This window comes from Coenobita brevimanus, chromosome 74, assembly GCF_032717465.1.
Source record: "Coenobita brevimanus isolate Jiangsu-jjx chromosome 74, ASM3271746v2, whole genome shotgun sequence".
NCBI classification, from domain to species: domain Eukaryota; kingdom Metazoa; phylum Arthropoda; class Malacostraca; order Decapoda; family Coenobitidae; genus Coenobita; species Coenobita brevimanus.
The window spans coordinates 8,323,525-8,345,593 of NC_137027.1; the positions used below are offsets into that span (position 1 = coordinate 8,323,525).

The 22,069-nt window shown below is 42.7% G+C and overlaps 1 protein-coding gene across 1 annotated transcript in view; it reads right to left on the bottom strand.

The window, feature by feature from the left end:
* Window positions 1-2,236: 2,236 nt before the first annotated feature.
* Window positions 2,237-22,069, bottom strand: part of LOC145407678 (uncharacterized) — a 133,049-nt gene continuing 113,216 nt past the window's right edge. Inside the window, exons 8-9 of the mRNA XM_080278546.1 lie at window positions 16,315-16,365; window positions 2,237-2,286 (exon numbers count right to left, since the gene is read on the bottom strand). Coding sequence (XP_080134672.1) covers window positions 2,237-2,286; window positions 16,315-16,365 — 101 coding nt within the window. The remainder of the gene's footprint in view (window positions 2,287-16,314; window positions 16,366-22,069) is intronic.

The window sequence follows — 22,069 nt, forward strand, 5'->3', positions numbered from 1 at the left end:
ATGAAAATAAAAAACTTTCCTAAATATAAGAGATTATTTTATATTTTGATGTCCTGTATTCTCTTTCGGGAATTAAGCTCCCAAACACCTATCCCTAAGCGATTTATTTTTGTTATTACTCCTTTCTATCCACTTCTGTGTCATAAAAGTCATTCAGATACCACCATATTCACCATAAATAACATACACATTCATATTAACCAGACGTACCCAAAAATAAATCGCTATGGAAGAGGTGTTCGGGAGCTTTCTTAAACCGATGAGAATACGAACCAATCTCTGTTTCTGTCTGTTTGTCTGTCTGCTTGTCTGTCTGTCTGTCTGTCTGTCTGTCTCTGTTAACTAGACATCTTTGCTAATTACACCATCATCATTAGCCAGTAGCAGTAATTACCTCGTCGTACTGAAGGGGTTGGGGGTCACGATGGCGCTCAGTCTGAGGTCACGAGAGTCTGGCACGAGGTGAAGGGAGGTCATAAAAGATATTAATTAATTTCCACGGTAAATGAGTCTCCTTAGATGCAAATTAATGTTATAAATAAGTCTGATTATTTGCTTTATTTTTCTCTTTATTATTTACTATTAAAGATAACACTGTGATAAAATATAATGATAATTCAGATCTTATTTAATTTCTTCAGTAAATATGTTTCCATGGTTACTACTTAATGTTAGAAATAAATAAGCATCATCGCTTTATTTATTTATTATTATTATTATTATGGAGAGAAATTGTGAATGAATAAGTGATGACGCAGCCCTGAGGGGATATTCTCCCGCATTTGGTCTGATCAGCTAGTCAGGTCAGGTGCGGGTAAGGGGATGGGTCTGTTATGATGTGGCAGGGGTAAACCAGTTCTGCTGTCGGGCCCTGCTGTGGATGTCACTGCTTGCATTGCGCAGTTGACCCTTGTGCGGTGTGATGCGGTGAGGATCTGTCCGTTCTCCCCTTTGGGGCTAAGATGCGAATGAATGTGTTTGAATGGATGAGTAAATGGAGAGTGAGTCGTCCTGTCTCGGCTACCTCCCTTTCCTTGGGGGAAGCAGCCTAGGTATATAGATAGATAGATTATTATTATTATTATCATTATTATTATGATGATGATGATTATTATTATCATTATCAGTCACTTCATTATACACTATAGTCTGATTGAGAAGGGTGTACTTAAAGATAAGGGTATGATAAAAACTAATCTTAAATACGACTTAAGTTCAAGAAAGGTTATGAATACAGGGCAAGGTGTCAGAGGTCAGGGGTCAGGCAGGTGAGGGGAGGTGTTGTGGAGGCAAAGGTGATCCACTCCATTACATAACGAGACTGAAAAAAAATAAACAGGATATTGAAAGGAATTACGGGTGTAGAATACAGGGGAAGGGCTGGGAATCTTCTCAGGTGACCCTTTTTATATTAATAGGTCAAAGGTCAAGGTCATATAGCATAGCAAGGTAATTTTCAAGTTTTTTTTTTTTTTTTTTTTTGTCCAGACTTGGGGGACGCGTTGAGGGTAAGGCAAGGATCAAGGGATTTGATTTTTATCCCCAGTACGATCAGTGGAAGTCGAAGGTTACAAGACAAGGTTAAAATATACAAAGATCTCTGCCAAGTTAGTGTAGTTGGTCTTACAGGAGGATAGACAAACCCTCAGGAGCTCAGGCCGTACAGCACCTTCAGGACGACTGGGTGTTTTATTAAGAACCGATTCGTCCGACTCTCTTGATGTCTGGTTGATTTCTGACTCTGTTTCGTAGGGAGAGAGAGATGGATGGATCACGTGTGCTAGGTGCCATTACGTGTGCCAGGTGCCATCACGTGTGCCAGGTGCCATCACGTGTGCTAGGTGCCATCACGTGTGCCAGGTGCCATCACGTGTGCCAGGTGCCATCACGTGTGCCAGGTGCCATCACGTGTGCCAGGTGCCATTACGTGTGCTAGGTGCCATCACGTGTACCAGGTGCCATCACGTGTGCTAGGTGCCATTACGTGTGCCAGGTGCCATCACGTGTGCCAGGTGCCATCACGTGTGCCAGGTGCCATCACGTGTGCCAGGTGCCATCACGTGTGCTAGGTGCCATCACGTGTGCTAGGTGCCATTACGTGTGCTAGGTGCCATCACGTGTGCTAGGTGCCATCACGTGTACCAGGTGCCATCACGTACTGAGTTAATGAACACTCTGATCTGTACACAAAGGCGTCTTCGCCGCCTCACTCTGCACACTGGCAATAGGAAGCATGTTAGCGCCACACTGCACACTTATCACAGTATCTCTTACCAGCATTACACACTGATAGGGGAAACATATCAGTAATTTCACTACACAGCTGCTATACATCTAGACACATACATTGTCATACATATTGCAAAAAGTTAAATGGACAGGGTAAGTCAACTTAAACTGTTTTTAATAGACTGAGACCCAACTTGGTGCAAGGGATGAGGGTAAGGCGTGAACGAAGGGAATTTTAAGTATACTCAGCCAAAGGTCAAGGTCACAAGAGAAGGTCAGATTTGGATCCGTGTGTGTGTGTGTGTGTGTGTGTGTGTGTGTGTGTGTGTGTGTGTGTGTGTACAGTTTTTAAGTTTTGGGCAAAAGTTAATTGAAAGGTTGACGTTCACCCAATGGTCTGAGTTACTGATTTTGTTAATAATGGTTCAAAGGTCAAGGTCACAGGCAAAGGCCAACTGAAAAAAATTTGACCTGATTTGTACCAAACCTGGAAAAATGTCAAGAAGGAATGAATACAACGATTTTGAAACACAGGGTCGAAGGTGGAGGTCGTAAGGTGAAGTCCCACGTCTGACCTGTTGTGTGGCGCGGATGTTGGCCTCTGCTAGTGCTCCTTACCTCTCTACCTGTCGTTCCATCTACCATTCTACCAGCCCACCCATCCATCCGTTTATTTGTCTCTGTTCATGATTTATTCAGGTCTGGGGTCTGCCAGGCAGCTGAATAAATCTAGTCGTCATAGTCAGGTTAAAATGATAAGGGTACAACGGATTTCAGTGACACACACACACACACACACACACACACACACACACACACACACACACACACATATATATATATATATATATATATATATATATATATATATATATATATATATATAAAACATGCCTGTGTATCTGTAAATATATTTATATAAATACCTTCCTTTATTATGCTTCGCCTACTTTACTTTCACTGCATCACCATCACCATCGCCTTACACAGCCCCTTCCCCACCTTCCCTCCATCCTTTGTTCTCACGGGAAAGGCGAAAGGCGGGGAAGCAGAGATGTCCCAATGTTTGCCAGCAGCCTCCCTTGGCCGTGTGTGCCTGGACACTTGTTTGCCTTACTAGTAAACACACGGCGTGATGATGTTGATAGTGGTGATGGTTTATGATGATGATGATGATGGTGTGTGAGTTCCTTGATGGTCATTGGGCATATAGAGTGAGATACGTTGATATGTTTGGCGGGGAAACTGGAGCGGCGCGTGCTTGATTTGTTTGATTTTTTGGGTGTTTGTTGGTTGGTTGATTTGTTATTACCTCTGCCAGAGATGCTGGACAGAGTTTATGTATTCACTCGAGTGTGTTTGTCTGTGCAAAATATGTATCAAAGAATTATCAGATTTAAATGAAATTTGGTGTATGGGTGGGCAGTGCGTCAAGGAAGAGTTAATTAGATTTTGAGATTGATCCGGATCCGGATGCAGGAATAAATGGTACATTTATTGACATTAGCGGAGGTATGTGCTCTCTGACACTATGAAACAGGACAGACTAAGACTGTAGACTTATTTGGCTATGTGAGACCGTAAAAGTATTCGTCTGGCAGGAAAGAGGAATTACAGCGGCAAATAAAAAATTTATTGGGCTTGGTGGAGGATGCGCTTTCCGACTACTTTCTAGTTGTTGTTGTTGTTGTTTAATCCCATCTATCTAACCAAGCACACCTGTCGACCACAGGTAAACTACTGCTTCTATGGGGCCGTCCTGCAGGTACAGTACAGTACACACACCGTGTAGGGATCCGTCATCACATTGTGATAGACAGTGCCTCACCAGGGTTGGACCAGGGTCCTTCCCACGGCGAGGTGCAGGGAACTATGAGGAGGCCTGCTCCTGGGTGGACGTTGCAGCTGCTTCTCTCCACCCAGGGTGCACAGGGCCGCATATTCACCAAGTCTGGAAAGGTTCGCGTTATGGAGGAAATTAGGACCAATCACAGCTCGAGCTGAGGCAAGCCAAGTGTTACCAGCTCAAGACGTCATCACTTACCTTATGACGTCATCACTTACTTTATAAACATACAATGTAGGTAGTACTTCTGAACATATCAGTAAAAGAATGTATAGATACAAGGCACGTAATTGACATTTAACAACATAAATAGGCAGGTGAGGCAAATATGACACCGTACTGGAATATAAATGAGAGAGAGAGTATCTGGTAACATATCTACACACGTACTTCTTTCGGTATTCAAATTATTTAGTTCCTCTCCTAAAAAAGATGTATGGACTTACAAAAACATAGGTATTACATTGTATATCACACGTATATCAAGCGCAGAACTGAATGAAATGGCTAAGCATATCAGTTTGCGTACTCGTGGTAATAATAGTAGCCGAACCGAAAAGCACCTAAAAAGACAATAACACAATGTTATTGTCTTCTTAGGTGCTTTTCGGTTCGGCTACTATTATTTCCACGAGTACGCAAACTGATATGCTTAGCCATTTCATTCAGTTCTGCGCTTGATATACGTGTGGTATACAATGTAATACCTATGTTTTTGTAAGTCCATACATCTTTTTTAGGAGAGGAACTAAATAATTTGAATACCGAAAGAAGTACGTGTGTAGATATGTTACCAGATACTTTAGGTAGTCTTAGCCTTCATTTATATTCCAGTACGGTGTCATATTTGCCTCACCTGCCTATAATGTTGTTAAATGTCAATTACGTGCCTTGTATATACATTCTTTTACTGATAAGTTCAGAAGTACTTAAAGTAATTGTATGTTTATAAAGTAAGTGATGACGTCATAAGGTAAGTGATGACGTCTTGAGCTGGTAACACTTGGCTTGCCTCAGCTCGAGCTGTGATTGGTCCTAATTTCCTCCATAACGCGAACCTTTCCAGACTTGGTGAATATGCGACCCGGGAAAGGAAGGAGGAAGGGAGGTAGGAAGAGAAGGAGGAAGAGGAGGAGGAAGGGAAGGAGGAAGAGAAGGAGGAAGGAGGAAAGAAGGGGAGAAACAGAGAGAAGAAATAAGGAAGAAAGATGAGGTGAAGAGAGAAGGAAGGGAGAGGAGAGGGGAAGGGACGACGGGGAAGAAGAGAAAGGAGGACAGGAGAAGGGAGAGATGAATAAAAAGATGAGGAATAAAGAAGAAATAAAGAGGGAAGAAGAGGAGATGGGAAGGGAAGAGAGGAGGAAGAAAGGAGAAGGAAGAAAGAAGAGAGAAGGAGTAAGGAAGGAGGAGAGAAAAAAAAGAGGAAGATAAAACCGAAATGAGATGAAGGATTAGAAATAGATAGATAGATAGAGAGAGAGAGAGAGAGAGAGAGAGAGAGAGAGAGAGAGAGGACGAAAGGGAAAGTGAAAATAATGAAAAAAAAAAATACTGCGATGGGGGGAGGGAGTGGGGAGGAAAGGAGGGGGAGGAGGGAAAAAGTTAGGGGGAGGGGAAAGAGGGGGGATGAGAAGGAGGGAGGGGCCTGCGGGAAGGGAAAGTCGAGGGTGGGATAGGAAGGAAAAAAGGGAAGGAAAGGAAGGAAGAGAGGGAAGAGAGAGAAGACTGGGAAGGAGAGGGGAGAGAAGGAAGGGGAAGGGGAGCCAGGGGGGAGAGAGGGAGAGAAAATGGGAAGGAAAGGATTGGAAGGGGGAGAGAAAAGGAAAGAATGGGAGGGAAAAGAGAAGATGAGGAATGAAAAATAAAGCGGAGAGAGAGAGAAAGAGAGAGAGAGAGAGAGAGAGAGAGAAGATGGGAAGGAAAGGAAGGGGGTACTTGCGCAATTTTCCCAACCTTCAGTGTTTTAGGATTGTCACGCTTCTCTGCTGGGGCCGTGGAAAGAGAGAGAGAGAGAGAGAGAGCTCTTATAAGATTATGGAGAGGTATACTATTGCATATAAGATAAATAATAGAGGTGTAAGAGAGAGTATAAGGGATGAGGAGGATTATAAGGGCTGGAGGGGGATTGAATTGGATTAGGCGCTTGGTATTAGGGTGGATTAGATAGATAGATGGTAGATAGATTAATAGATAGATGGATGAATGGACTGATAGATAGAAAAATAAATAAATAGATTGACAGACAGATAGATGGTTGGATATACTCGCAGATAGATAGACAGACAGATAGATAGATAGAAAAATCTATCTATCTATCTATATACCTAGGCTGCTTCCCCCAAGGAAAGGGAGGTAGCCGAGACAGGACGACTCACTCTCCATTTACTCATCCATTCAAACACATTCATTCGCATCTTAGCCCCAAAGGGGAGAACGGACAGATCCTCACCGCACCACACCGCACAAGGGTCAACTGGGCAATGCAATCAGTGACATCCGCAGCAGGGCCCGACAGCAGAACTGGTTTACCCCTGCCACATCATAACAGACCCATCCCCTTACCCGCACCTGACCTGACTAGCTGATCAGACCAAATGCGGGAGAATATCCCCTCAGGGCTGCGTCATCACTTATTCATTCACAATAAATAAATAAATTGATAGACTGATGGATGATTGGATGTACTCGTAGATAGATAGGTAGATAGATAAACAGGTAGATAGATAGATACATTGTGGTTGTGAGAATGATACTATAGTGATCGTGGTAGCATTCTTACTTGATAGATAGATAGAAAGACAGATGGATAGACAGACAGACAGGCAGGCAGACCGATAGATAGATAAATAGATACCAGTATGTCCTGTTTTGCCCTATCCCTTGCCCACATTGCCCTTTCCTGCCCTGCCCTGTCCTCCCCTGCCCTGTCCTCCCGTGCCCTCTCCTCCCCTGCCCTTCCTCCCCTGCCCTGCACAATCCTATCTTTACTATTTCTTTAGTGACACAGAAACCTGCCTTCAAAAGTAGTAAGGATAAAAACGTTCACAGGAGAGTTTATTAGTAGTAGTAGTAGTAGTCGTAGTAGTAGTAGTAGTAGTCGTAGTAGCAGTAGTAGTATCCTAATCTCAGCATGAAGTAATACCAGAAGGATGAGATCAGATATGGCTTAAACAAATAAATAATAATAATAATAATAATAATAATAATAATAATAATAATAATAATTGACTGACGTGAAAGTTTAGCCTATTAGACACTGGGTTACTTTAGTCACTTGTGAGGGGCCTTGAGACAGTGGGTTTGGCCTTAAGATGGATCCTGAGAACTAATGGCGCTGTGGGGAGCACTTGTACAACTGGTAATGGACCAGTGTAGTCAGCTATGGTCCCCAAATAGGGCAACATACAGTATATCCAAATTCTAGGAGCCATACAACGCTCCTTTATGAAAAGAATCAAGAACGTAAAAGGCCAAAACAACTGGGAACATTTTAGAACGCTTGGGATACACTCGAGAAGATGCGGAAGGAATGATACATCGTAATATACATATGGAAATTTCTAGTGGTAGGTGGGGGTCATAGTGGTGGGTGGGCGCAAGTGGTAGGTGGGGGCACTCACCATCCACTCACTCGATGTAGTGCTGCTTTGAGTGTCTGCCCTTTCCTCTCTTCCTTCCTTCCTTTTCTGTCTTTCTTTCCTTCATTCTTTCCTCTTCCTTTTGCCTACAAGTGACTTTACACTCCCTCTTCTGTCTTTCTTTTCTTCATTCTCTGCTCTTCTTTCTGCGTATGGGTGGCTCTACGCTGAATGACAATCCAAATGGTTTCCTGTACACTAGGAAACCATTTACTATGCTGGGTGGTAACCATATAGCCAAATTATGGCACCTGGTGGTTGAGTGGGTAATTAAAGCGCTCCAATCGGATTGAGCTGGTGATGGTTTATATCCAAGGGATGGTTGGGGTTTATTGCTCACGTTATGCCACTCAGGGATGAGTGAGGCTAGTCACTCTCATCTTACATGTCAGGACCAACTTGCCTAGCCCCGGGCTCCTACGCTCCTCATGGGGCGACATAGGATTGAATGATGGTTGGATGGATGGATGGAAAATTCTTTAATAACCCGTAAAAGATCCCTCCAGCAATGGCTGCACAGTAATTCCTTACTTCAGTCCAAGATCAGGAAGGATGTGCAAGCGAAGAACTCTACCGACACAACCGTCAGCGAGTCAGGACACTCAGTGGTTGTCTGACCTACAGAGGGCTAAAGCTCTTTAGTACTTCATTCCCACGAGCATCAGAGATTTTAGGGGCTACACGACAGAGAAACTCCAAATTCATTTCGACAAGTTCCCGAGAACCATATCAGACGATACACCTCACTTTGTCGAGCAGTCACAGACTCCATGCCAGATCAACTGCACCTAAAAAGAAGAGATGCAGGGAGATAGCAAGAACGGGACACCACGGCTGTTAAGTGGAGTCTCTGAATTTCACTAAGTAAATCACCTAAGTATGTACAATTGTTTTAACTTGAAATGACTTCCGTTGATTACAGTAGTATGTGTGTTTAGTTTTAAAATATAACTCAATAATTAGAATTAAATGTTGGCGTTGGTGGCAACAAGAATCTACTATTTACGCGGCACCACGGAGTGTAAAGCAAAAGTCGATTGAAAGTCAGTCCACATCTCTCAGGAGTTTCAACGCGTTCCAACTTTCCTATTTTTCGTTTGGGTATTCCAGATGTTCAGAAGGGTTACGCTTGATGTCTACAGTGAGGGATATCAGCAGATGCTCTGCGTTACGAACCGTAGAGGTAACAGGTACTGTGCGAATATAACTGTTTTAGTAGGATTATTCCATTTACAGTGCAAATCTGTCAGAATGTCTCGTTCGTATACCGCTAGAATGGGCTTCCAAGGGAGTCCCAAAACCCATATTTTATCATTCGGTAAAGTTAGAATTTAAAACGGTAAAATTTCCTGTTAATTCAAGTGCTCCATGTTCTTTTGTGGACCTGGATGTAGTAGTCAGGGAGTGTGGCTTAAGAGGTTGGATTCCTCCCTAGTCGCCATCGTAGGAATCTGACATTGTGGGAGCATTATTCTCTTGATGTGCGGTGGTGAGGTGGCTCTCCTTGGCCACACATTAGAGTCCAGAGCTCCTCGTGTTGCAGTGATAGGAAGAGACGTTGTGGAGTATCACTGCTGCATAATAGATGCAGATAAGAAACGTCCCTTTTGCTAGTGTGGGATGAGGGTGGCTGTACTCCCGGTGTTCCCTGTACCATTCGTTGAAAGCAGTTTTTCTTAGTTAATGAAGGGTACCCAGAAATTAAAGTTTTGACTTGTACACACAAGTCTTGTCAATACAGATCTTGTTTCTCAATCAGGGCTTAAAGTTTGAGAGAAAAGTCATAAAATATGTCAACGGTTGTGCGATAGTGTTGAATCCATGGATACTTACATAAGGTTAAAAATGTTAAACTACCACTCTCAGTATCGTCTTGGACATCTGTATATCTAAACTCCCGTCATACACCACTGACAATATCCTTTTGAAATGAAGTACATTTATACTTCTCTCATTACGCACCACTAACAGTATCTTCTTGAACACAACACACCTTCCCTAAAAGAAATAATCCTGCTGTGATCTCTGCTCCGCAGAAATCCAGATTGTTTGAGTTGCACATGGGTAAACACTTTTAATTATTTAGTTAGTTAGTTGGTTAGTTAAGGAAAAGCTTTACTCTCCTGAACGGGGATTGATTCGAGGAACCCTGGACTTGCCACTGCAGTTGTTACCAAATGAGATTAACTGATCAATAAGCGTATTCCTCTTAATTCATTTAATCAAAGAACGTGTTTTCTGTTTTATTTTAGTTACCGTCAGATTATTTCATTTTGCTTAGGAGATCCACCTCGTAGCGAAAGGGTTAACGAAGGCTGTATATGTGGAGAAAACTGTCTAGAGATAGCAAGAATAAAGTTGAAAGATACGTCATCGAGTTTAAGGGGATATGGATTTTATTTTCCAATGAGACTTTTACAGTCATGCTCCAATGGCTATCCTTTGGCCCAGCAACATTACATGATGGGAAAACCTCAGTCACCTCTTAAGGATTCAAACCGTGTACATTAGCCACAGCCATCGCCACGTCCCGAGCACTCTGACATCAAATCACCAGGGAGTTCAAAGTAGTTGTAGGAAAGTGGCGCCATATGACTCATATATATTGTAAACCCACTGTAACTGAATGTAATATTTTTTTTTTTTCTGTATTGATAAGAATCCTCTCTGGACCCTTATCTGAGTAATCCCTGACACATGTTTCTGAACAGAAACGTTAGATGGTTACAGCCGGTACAATATTACCTCTTGAAGGGTTTAGAGGTCCCAGGTTAGGTTACCAGGGTCAAGAAAATTTATGAGCGTGTGACTGGCCCTGAGCACGGTTGTATTACATAATCGAGAAACCTCCAGATGCCTCTCAAAGTTTGACTCGTGGCAATTTTAGGCCAACGCAGAGTAAAATAAGTATAGTAGACAATTAAGACACACTTACAATCAATTTCAAATGTCCGTCTACTATTTCACTGCGACTACATCACACATTGTACATTTCCATCAATTTTCTCCCCGACGCATTATATCAAAGAGCATCATTTATGGGCAGAGAGTCTTACCAAGCCTCTTTAAGCTTAGGAATATCAGCTATACCGGAGGAAAATAATAAGTACAAGAGGTAGAATAACAGGCAAACTTTTATCCCCAGGTGCACTAATGAATTTGCATAGTGTATCCTGTGTTCCCTTTTTCCGCGTAATTTCATCAAGTCTCACTCACACACAACCTTTGATCTTGATGCCACTGAATAGCTCTTTGTAATTAGGGTCCTCAAATGAAGATCTCGTTTACTGTGTGTTTTGCTTTTGCTGATCATAGTACATGGTGTTAGAAAGGTTAGAGGGCGCTACAAAATCTCATCAAAGCTCGCACACCCACACCTCACACCCACACCCACACACACACACTCACACACACACACACACACACACACACACACACACACACACACACACACACACACACACACACACACACACACACACACACACACACACACACACACACACACACACACACACACGCCACATCACACAAGACACAGCCAACGCCCACACATACTTCACACTACCAGGTATACTCGTAGCTTAACCACACCTCACACAGCCACACCACACACACTCCCACACCTCACACAGCCACACCTTATACTACCACACCTCACACAATCACAACACGCTGTCACGCCTCGCACAGCCACACCGCACACTGCCAAGATTTACACACACAGCACTGCACGCTCTCATCTTAAAGTGACACATATTCCCGCATCAAACATTCACACACTGCCACCCCGCACACAGTCACCACATCTTACACTGCCACATCTCTCATATCCTACTGCACAGAGACTTTTCCACCACCCTGTAGTAATGTAAGTGAATAAATACATCCCAATTTCTGCTTTTTATTTGTTTGTTTATTTTTGTTTCTCTCTTCGTTTCTTGTAACTATAGCGTAGCATTTAGTCGCAGTTGCGTCGGGGTGCTTCTGTGTGTAATTGATGTTTGAGTCATGTAATAGCTGTGTGTGTGTGTGTGTGTGTGTGTGAGAGAGAGAGAGAGAGAGAGAGAGAGAGAGAGAGAGAGAGAGAGAGAGAGAGAGAGAGAGGAAATCAAAATAACCATAGGTAAATGAATAAACATGTAAATAAATGTAAACCCAACTATGGCTATTTATGAATAAATAAATATAAAACAAGAATACAACACTCAGAGAGCACATACCTCCTCCACCGCCTATACCAGACAGCTCAGCTCTCTACCAAAATTTAATCAAGTCTTCTTCGGTCCATGACCCACATATGCACATATTTTTATTGAAATCCATCAATAACTTTTCTAGTTATCCTGTAGACAGCAAAGACAAACAGGGGTGAACACATAACCTCCTTCAACTCCTCTGGCGGAGGTAATAACCACAAGTTTTTCGTTGCCCATGAATCGGAGGAAACTGGATGTACTGTACAGTGAGAAGTATGTATATATGTCAACAATATATTTTTCATGAATGGCGACTTCGTTTTGGCGCAGATTGGTCAAAGGTCTAGGTCACGAGTCAAGGTCAGTGTTTCGTCGTGGTGTTGCCATGTTGTCTAGGTACCCTCTCTAGTTCTTACGACTTGTGTGTGATTTTATTTAGTTCGGAGATCATCTCTCATAGTGATAATTACAAGTAAATTATACTATTACATGATGCGGAACCTTGAAAATTATGTCCAAATTAGTGTGTCAGACGATGGCTCCAAGACATCACCAGGCTGCCGGTAATTGAGTTTGTCCCTCAGTTTCTGGCCGACTCTCGTGACGGTCTGTGGCGTCTGTTGTCACGCCACGCAGCCAGTCTCACGCACGGGACGGACGGCTCTAGATAATTCCGGGAGCTCATACCAGAGAATTACACAGTCCCGTAATCTCTGCTTTCGAGTCAGATCCCTTCCAGTTTCCAGAAAATATGTCGTGACTTCAGGCATTAAGAAAAGAAGTTAAATAGAGCAGTTGTGCAGTATCTTCCTGTGCATTCAGAAAAACAAACATGGAAACTGCATACCCGGTCCTGCGAAATGCATGCCGATATGAAAGAATTACAAAGCAATATTACTGTCATGAAAGGAGCTAGTGTCCTGATGTAAAAGCCACATAATCGCATTGGTGGGATATATGAAGTGGTGATAGCCTAGGATACACTCAGTGATTCGAAGTAGTAGTCGTAGTAGTAGTGGTGGTGGTGGTGGCAATAGTCGTAGCACCTTGCGGATGGGAGCCCATTCTACTATATATAATATCAACGCTACACCTGCCCTCCTTTCTCAATTTTGTATCCTTTAAAGTTTGGGAAGGGGCTGACTCCCCTAAAAATAATGGTGGAAAATTTTAAATACAGTAATAAAAGACATTATCAACGAACCAGACGGACTGACCTGAGAAGTTTCGTTGAAATCCACGTGTTCACTTTCTCCTATTTCTAGTTTTTATTTTGGGAAGGGGCTGACCCCTCACAAATTAATGGGAATCACGCTCCCCAGATATGGCACAGCGGTTGAGAGTCCAATGTACATATTGTAGTAAGACATCAAAGCCATATATGACCTCCTTTCACTATTTCTGATGATATATATTTTTAACTTAGTGAAGGGGGCTGATCCCCCCCTAACAATCATGGTTGGAAAACAGTATACAGTGCAAGGCCTTCGGGGTAATCAGACGAACTCACATGGGAAGTTTCATTTAGATCCATCAAATATCCTTAGAGGAGTTAAGGCACTGACACACAGACAGACACACACACACACACACACACACACACACACACAGAAACACACGCACAGACAGACAGACAGACAGACAGACAGACAGACAGACAGACAGACACACACACACACACACATACACACACACACACACACACACACACACACACACACACACACACACACACACAGAAACACACGCACAGACAGACAGACAGACTGACAGACACACACACACACACACACACACACACACACACACACACACACACACACACACACACACACACACACACACACACACACACAGACTGAATATCGCGCAGCACAGAGGGCGAGTTACCCAAAATGATATCATACGGGATCGCAGGGTTGATAAGAAAAGTGGAATGCAGCTCAAGAGCATTCATTGCCCGGGGGAGTACACAAGAAAGGAGGCGATCACCTCACCAATTTGATTAACTCAATACATTTCAGTATCACAGAACATTCTCAAGTTCCAGATTTGAAATATTTTCTGTCGCTCCTCAGAGATGAGTGGTCTGTGCCTGGTAAGGCAATTGGTCATCTAACTACAGGAAACAAGTGATATGCATCCGGAGATAATCCCGGCTAATACTGAATATGAAACAATAACATTGCCTGATAATTTCGTTAATTTTTTTCTATTCAGTTTAGTCCAAGTTGTAAAATAAAAGTAGATAATTAAACTATAAAACAATATATACAATGAAAAAAAAGTGAGACGAGGTTTAAGATAATCTCTAAGGCAAATCCGGATGAGTTGCACAGTGCGTAACCTTCTTTCTTGGTTCACTTCCCTTAAAATTGTGAAGATATGTCACGAAATCAGACACACGAGATGATAAGCTAAACGCCAGTCACGATAATCTCCGGCGCTAACACGGAGGAATTATAGGGTCATGCAATCTTCACTTCTGCTTCACTCCCCGTAGAACTGTCAAAAATATGTCGCTGATTCAAACCATGCTTTTCTTTCCTCGGTTCATTTATTCATATATCTATATATTTATCAATCAGCCAATCAGTCGATCTATTTATCTCCTTGTTTATTGGTGCACTTACAGTATGGTCACGTCTCCTCTAGTGCTAATGTGAGACTCCTATATTCAGTTGAGTGAATGTCGGGGTTTGAGCGTGTTACTACCGTCATCACTCTCTTACTGATAAAAGAGCTCTGTTACTCTAAACCCATTATCGCCAGACGATATTATTCAACTTAGGCTGAATCAGATGAAGCTGAGAACGTTAACATGCTCGCTGCTACTTGCTTTAGTAGAATGGCACCTGAAATCAGAAGAATGCATCCTTATTCGCTTACATTTATATTCTCAGCAGAGTACACAATGGCTTACAGTAAAACAAGCTTAAAATTTCCACAGTCAGATCTCCCTAAGTACTTTGCGTTTAACCCGGGCGCGTCATTCACCTTCATCGGATATTTGGGCGTTAGAAATTCAAAACTTCTCTCACACCGTCATTTATAACTCCTTCTTTGTATTCCTTTTTCTATTCTCTTTGTCATCTTCTCACCATTCATATTTCTCTCCTCACCGTGTAGCCCTTCTCTCACGACCACAAATTTCCCTCCCCCTCCCTCCCCTGGCGAGAGGAAGGTGGAGGACAAGGCTGGAAAAAGGCCAGGTGAGCAGATATTGACGTCTCACCACACACACACACACACACACACACACACACACACACACACACACACACACACACACACACACACACACACACACACACACACACACACACACACTACTGAACCGCCATTATCCATTAGCCTGCTCTTACACCAACCCTGTCTTCAACGTGCATCTCTCCAGGGTGTGTGGAGAAATTAATGATCGTGAGAGTACACTTTAGGGACGTCTCCTAAGCTGAATAAAATCGTCTAAAGGTAATACGATCATTAAAAAAAAAGTAATTGTAGTGAAAGAGATAACCACGTGAATACGATGATGACGTTTCTATTAATCTATCGTTACTTTTTCCAGACTATTATATTTAAACTTCAGAAGATCTTTTGTAGTGAAGGGGCTTTATACAAAATATCTCCCAGTCCATTCACTGCCAAACGTCTCTCTTCATCTGAATCAAATCGTCTGGCTGTTACGAGAAAAATATATAGTAAAAATAATAGTGCTGAAGGCTTTAAGGGTTGGTAGTTTTCGCTCTAAAATTTACTGGCAAAAATAGATGAGTCTTGCATGTCGAAATACTCTATTTTCAAGGTTCATTTTACCTCTCTCCCTCTTATTAGTCTCTCATATTCTCTCTCTCTCTCTCTCTCTCTCTCTCTCTCTCTCTCTCTCTCTCTCTCCTGCTTCGTTATATTCAGTTAGGTTTTCCACTTTGTTCTTGCTCTTTCATTAATTCCGCCCCTCCCCCCCCTTCTCTCTCTCCTACCTGTTTCAATTTATTCTGTCTGGTTTCTAGTTTGTTCTTGCTCTTTCATTAATTTCTTCCCCCCCTCTCTCTCTCTCTCTCTCTCTCTCTCTCTCTCTCTCTCTCTCTCTCCAACAACCTGCCCCCCCTTCAATTAACCCCCAGGCCTCAGCAGGTAGCCCTCTCATCCGTCACCATTACCACGAACCGCCGACAGTGCATGGACAAGAGGGTGGAGGGAATGGGAGGGAGTGTGTGCCGTCTATACTGAATATTGGACAGGAGGTAGATAGAGACGTGGACAGAAAAGGTTGATAGGAGTAGGAGAGAACGTTTTGTTTATAGCACGAATATCACAGTCATCATTATTATTATTATTATCATCATCATCATCATCATCATTATTATATTCATCATCATTATCATCATCAACTTTTCCTCACCTAAGTGCTCGTCCACACCAAATACCTGCTGGTGTGGGCGGTTGCGGGTGGCTGCAGGAGGAAGTTCAACATCTCTGTAACCCATAGAAGTCTGCATTCGCCTGCCTCCATTTTTATTTATTTATTTATTTTTTTATATGCAAGGAAGAAGGAACCAAAAGTCATGGGCCCGGAAATTGTTACCTCCAAGAAAAATCAAGAAGATGAAAGAAAATCAAATTCAAGATCCGTTCACTTCTATGTATTAATGTGATACACAATTCCCGCCTGCCTAAGGATAAAATGAGGCAGAGATCCTAGAGAATAAGAGAAAAAAGTAGCTAGAAAAGAAGAAGAGGAAGAAGAAGAAGAAAAAGAAGATGATGATGAAGAAAACACAAAAGAAAAAACAAAAGTATAGAAAGGGAAGAAGAAAACGAACAAAATAGACGTCAAACGTTCTGAAGGGGATAACTCAGCCCGCAATCTGCCATCAAGAATAACAACAGAAGGACACACAAACACTACATCTGCTGAGGATCATATAAATGTCCAGTGTCCAGATAACCTGCGTAAACTCTCTCTCTCTCTCTCCCCCTCTCTCTCAACGTAGACCATGTTTCGAGCTGAATGCATGAGAGAGAAAGTAAAGAAAAGGAAACAAAGTAGTGGTAAAGGATGCAAACACACACTCTCTCTCTCTCTCTCTCTCTCTCTCTCTCTCCACAGACCTAGTGCTGTAATACTCTACCTGGATTACCTTAAGCCTACAATCCGATTACAGTAATGGAAGCAAAAGATGAGAGTGGCACACCTGAGAATCTACAAAACAAACAGCCAGATATACAACACAAACTATACTCCTTTCACTCTAGATGGACCTAAAAATTGCCATGAGGATCCATATAACTGACAGCCAGATATACAGTTCAACACAAACTATATTCCTTTCACTTTGACTTGTCCTAAAAATTGCCAAAAGGATCTGCATAAATGACAGCTAGATATAAAAGACAACATAATAGAGAGGCTCATGCTAGAGGTACAGAAATCTAAACTCTTTTCACTTTGAGTTGGCCTAATATTGCCATGTACCTTGACTGAGGAACTATTGAGGAAAGTGTTCAGATACGTGATTTTTTTTTTTTTTTTTTTAAGCGACTGTCATAGCAAAGTTTGGTTTAGGATAATTTACCAATGCTTCCCAATATGTTTATAATCTTATACACTCTACTGTCTTTTCCTTTTTCCTTCCTTCCTTTTTTCCTCTACTCTTTCCTATTTTGTTTGCTTTGACTGAAAATCACAAGCAAACTTATGATCCACTCACTGGCGTAACAAATATTTACATTTTACAGGAAACGCAATATACATGGAAGGATTCTGTTTTCTCCATGCCTTGTCATTCCTACTAAGGCAAATTTTAGTTACTATATGGATTTGATTGTAAGCTTGGTTAGAGAACAGAAGATCAGGGGTGTAATATTCTGATACACTTTACTCATGTTCTCTCCTTCACTCTTCTCTTCTCTCTAATCTTCATTCTTCTTTTCTTCCTCTCTTCTTTCTTTGCTCTCTTTCCCTATATACACTGCTTCCGTCCTTTCCTCCTCTCCTCTCTTTTAAATAACACGCTCCCTTCTCTTTCTCTCCTCTGTTCCATCTTATTCTGAATGTATGGTGTTTTATATTCTGACTCTCTCTCTCTCTCTCTCTCTCTCTATCTCTCTCTCTCTTTGCCAAATCAAACTGTCCATGGCTGACACAGGTATACAGTGCATCCTCAATTTCACACACACACACACACACACACACACACACACACACACACACACACACACACACACACACACACACACACACACACACACACATGCAGAAAAATAAACAAAAGCTCTAGTTCTAAAATTCCTGACCCTTCACATTCATTCATCAAATTCCTACATCCACACACACACACACACACACACACACACACATACGTACGTGACATGTGTGTGTGTGTGTACTGTCGCATGTATGTTTGTGTACGAAATTATGTGTGTGTGTATGTATATGTGTTTGTGTTTGCGTTTGTGTGTAAGTTAGTGAATCAGTGTGTATGTAAGTGTGTGTGTGTGTGCGTGTGTGTGTACTGTCGCATGTATGTTTGTGTATGGAATTATGTGCGTATGTATGTGTGTTTGTGTACTGTCGCATGTATGTTTGTGTATGGAATTATGTGCGTATGTATGTGTGTTTGTGTTTGTATGTGTGTAAGTTAATGAATGAGTGTTTATGTGTGTGTGTGTGTGTGTGTGTGTGTGTGTGTGTGTGTGTTTTATGTCTTTGTGATTGCATATGTGTAGGCGTGGGGTGTAGCTTATGTACTGTATATTTGCGAGGAAGTGTGTATGATATTGTGTATGCGTGTGTGAGCGTGTATACTGGTGTGTGTGTGTGTGTGTGTGTGTGTGTGTGTGTGTGTGTGTGTGTGTGTGTGTGTGTGTGTGTGTGTGTGTGTGTGTGTGTACTGTCGCATGTATGTTTGTGTATGGAATTATGTGCGTATGTATGTGTGTTTGTGTTTGTATGTGTGTAAGTTAATGAATGAGTGTTTATGTGTGTGTGTGTGTGTGTGTGTGTTTTATGTCTTTGTGATTGCATATGTGTAGGCGTGGGGTGTAGCTTATGTACTGTATATTTGCGAGGAAGTGTGTATGATATTGTGTATGCGTGTGTGAGCTTGTATACTGGTGTGTGTGTGTGTGTGTGTGTGTGTGTGTGTGTGTGTGTGTGTGTGTGTGTGAGAGAGTACAGCCCTGCACCAATATTGTCCAGGAGCCGCCAAAAATCCTGGCTTGGCTGAAGTTATTGACTGTTATTGAAGTTCCTGACACACAACACCGCCGACCACCTACCACTCCCCTCCCCACCTCTCGTCCTTCCCCTACCTTACCTGTCCCCCTTCCTCACTCTATCCCTCCCCTTCCCCTTTCTGATGCACAACACTACCAATCCCCTCCCCCAATCCTCCCTCTTCTTCCCTACTCTCCCTTTCCCCCTACCCTCTCTCTCCAGCTCCCCCTTCCTGATGCACACAACCGCCCCCAATAGACTCCTCCCCCCACTGCTTCCCGGCTCCTCTTTCCCCTCCTGATACACTACTCAACCAATACCACAGTCATCTCACCCTACACCATTCTCCCCGCTCTTTCCTCTCCCCCTTCTCGTCCCTTTTTCCTTTACTCTCCATCCCCTTTCCCCTCCTCTTCCCACTCTCCCTTCGGTCTCCCTATCCTTCCTGATACACAACACCACTTCCACCCTGCCAGACCCCTCCCTCCATCCCATCCCAGTCCCTTCACCAGACTCATCCTTCTCCCTGCCCCCAATTAGAACTCTCATCTCCCTCTCCCTTTCTCCCTCTCTCCCTCCTCTTCCACCTTCCGATACAGACTCCCTCCATTACCACTATTCTTACCACGTATCCACAACTTCCACACCACCCTGTCCATCCATCAGACCCTTCCCTCTTTTCGCCCCCCCTACCGTCATTCCCCTTACCTTACCCCTCCACCAGCCCCTCTTTCCCGATACACAGCACAACCATCAGGCCATCCTCGCCACTCTACCAGATCCCCAAACCTTTACCCTCTCCTCTCCATCAAGGCTACTTTTTACCCCTCCCTTTATACCACCACCACTACACTTCTCTCACCAGACCACCTTTCCTATACCTTCCCCCTTTCCCCTTCCCCTTCCCCTTCCCCTTCCCCCTTCCTTTTCCCCTTCCCCTTCCTCTTCCCCTGTCTGATACACAATATCACCCCCTCCCTCACCCCACACCCCGTCAGGTCCAGCTACTCTTCTTCACCTCAACCATACCCCTCCTCTTCTCCCCTACCAGAACCCTCCCCTCTCTCCCCTCCTCTTTCCTCTCCACTAAGTCCCTCCCCTCCTCCCACACCCTCCGCTGCGCAAATCACAACACCCCCTTCCTCACCTTTCCCAGGACTGTCCCCACCATAATACCAGATCGCCCCTCTTTCTCTTTCTCCTCTCCTTCCACAACACCAGTCCCTTCCCCACCACCACCGCAACACCACTGTTCCCATTACAACGCCAAATCTCCCCTTCCCCCCCCCCACACACACACACATCCCAGCACCAACCACACACTACTAACGGTAACATTAACTAAGGGAACATCACTAACACTAAAATGGCTGGCAACACTTCATGAAATACAATATAACAACTAAGTGAGGGAAATCATGAGGAGACGAGCATACTTGATATTTCCTCCCAACTCTTGGGTCGTCTTGGAAAGATTCGTATAATTTATACTTTATACAGCTAACCATACCTTTTATATACTTCCCGATATGTGACAGACGTACATGTTATTGATACAGAAGAAGAACAATACTTTAAAACACATATTTGCGAAGTGTTGATTGGCTATTTGGCTTTTTACCATTTTTTCTCATAAATAAAATGAGAATATCTAAACACTACAAACTGAATATTAAAACAACTGAATGTAAATTGACATCACGGAATGTCATTCGTTGTTTCTCAGGTATCATTAATATTAATTTTTAGATTAAAAAAAAAAGAAAGAAAATACAGGGATCCGGGAGAACTGTTTTGGCCCTCATCACTCTAGATTGCTTCTACCCTCAGCCTAGGTATTTGTGCCCCACCCCCCATGAAACAAGGCTTGGATGGTGTGCATATTCATTAGATGTAAATGAACAATATTATAATAACAAATGAACTCTTGTCCAGGACCAGAGCTAAGTTCGTTAGTTGCATAATGTGAAATGGTTCCCCAGCATCCCATAAAATAGGTGTTTCATTAGTTTCCAAATTAAGCCTTTAGTGTTTGTTTCTTGATGTAGATAGAACACTTGGCTGTAGGCATACTGTTAAACCACCAAATATATAATAAATGATAAAAAACCTATCTGCCTACAGTATCTATCTATCTAGCTGTTTATTTATCAGTCAGTCAGTCGATCAATCATTCAAACTTTCCATCTATCTATCTATCTCCATATATACATATATCATACTTTTTTGTATACCCCTTCTTTCAGTGCTCTTTCTTCCCCATTCCTCTTCATGTTTAGGCTTGTATTGTCAGACAGTAGAACTGTAACTCATATTGTTCACGTCGTATGATAACTCAACAACAACTAACACAGTGGTGCTATAATAACTGCTTATTATTCCGTCTTCTGAGTGTCACAAGACGTTAATCATGTGTTTTCTTACCACCAGACAATTCTTATCTTGTTCCTGTTAATATTAGTCAATTATAGATGGTACTATAATTTATATGCTCTAAGTACCACTAGATGATCTCGATATGATGTTTCCAGACATTTTTCGAACCTATTCTGACCACCAACAAACTATGTCACTCACTTTCTCCTAGAATCACTTATAGTAACGGGGATACCAACTGACATAACCGCCTCCCCCCCTCCTCCCCTGATGAAACTAGGTGTAATGGCACGATCAGGGTAGGAGAAGGGTGGCGCGGCAGGCGACGTCACTTGTGCTATCAAACATATTCTCCCCTCCTCTCTCCCTCTTCCTCACACCACAACGCAGATTAATCTTGCCTCTTCTTTCATCTCATCTCTCATCTAATCTTTATCAGTCAGTCAATCCTTCCCATCCTACATACTTCTTTCTTCCCTATCTCCTCCTCTTCCTTCATCAACAAGACCACACCCACCTTCCATCTCTCCAAACTTCATCTTCTCTTTCCTTCTTCCATCAT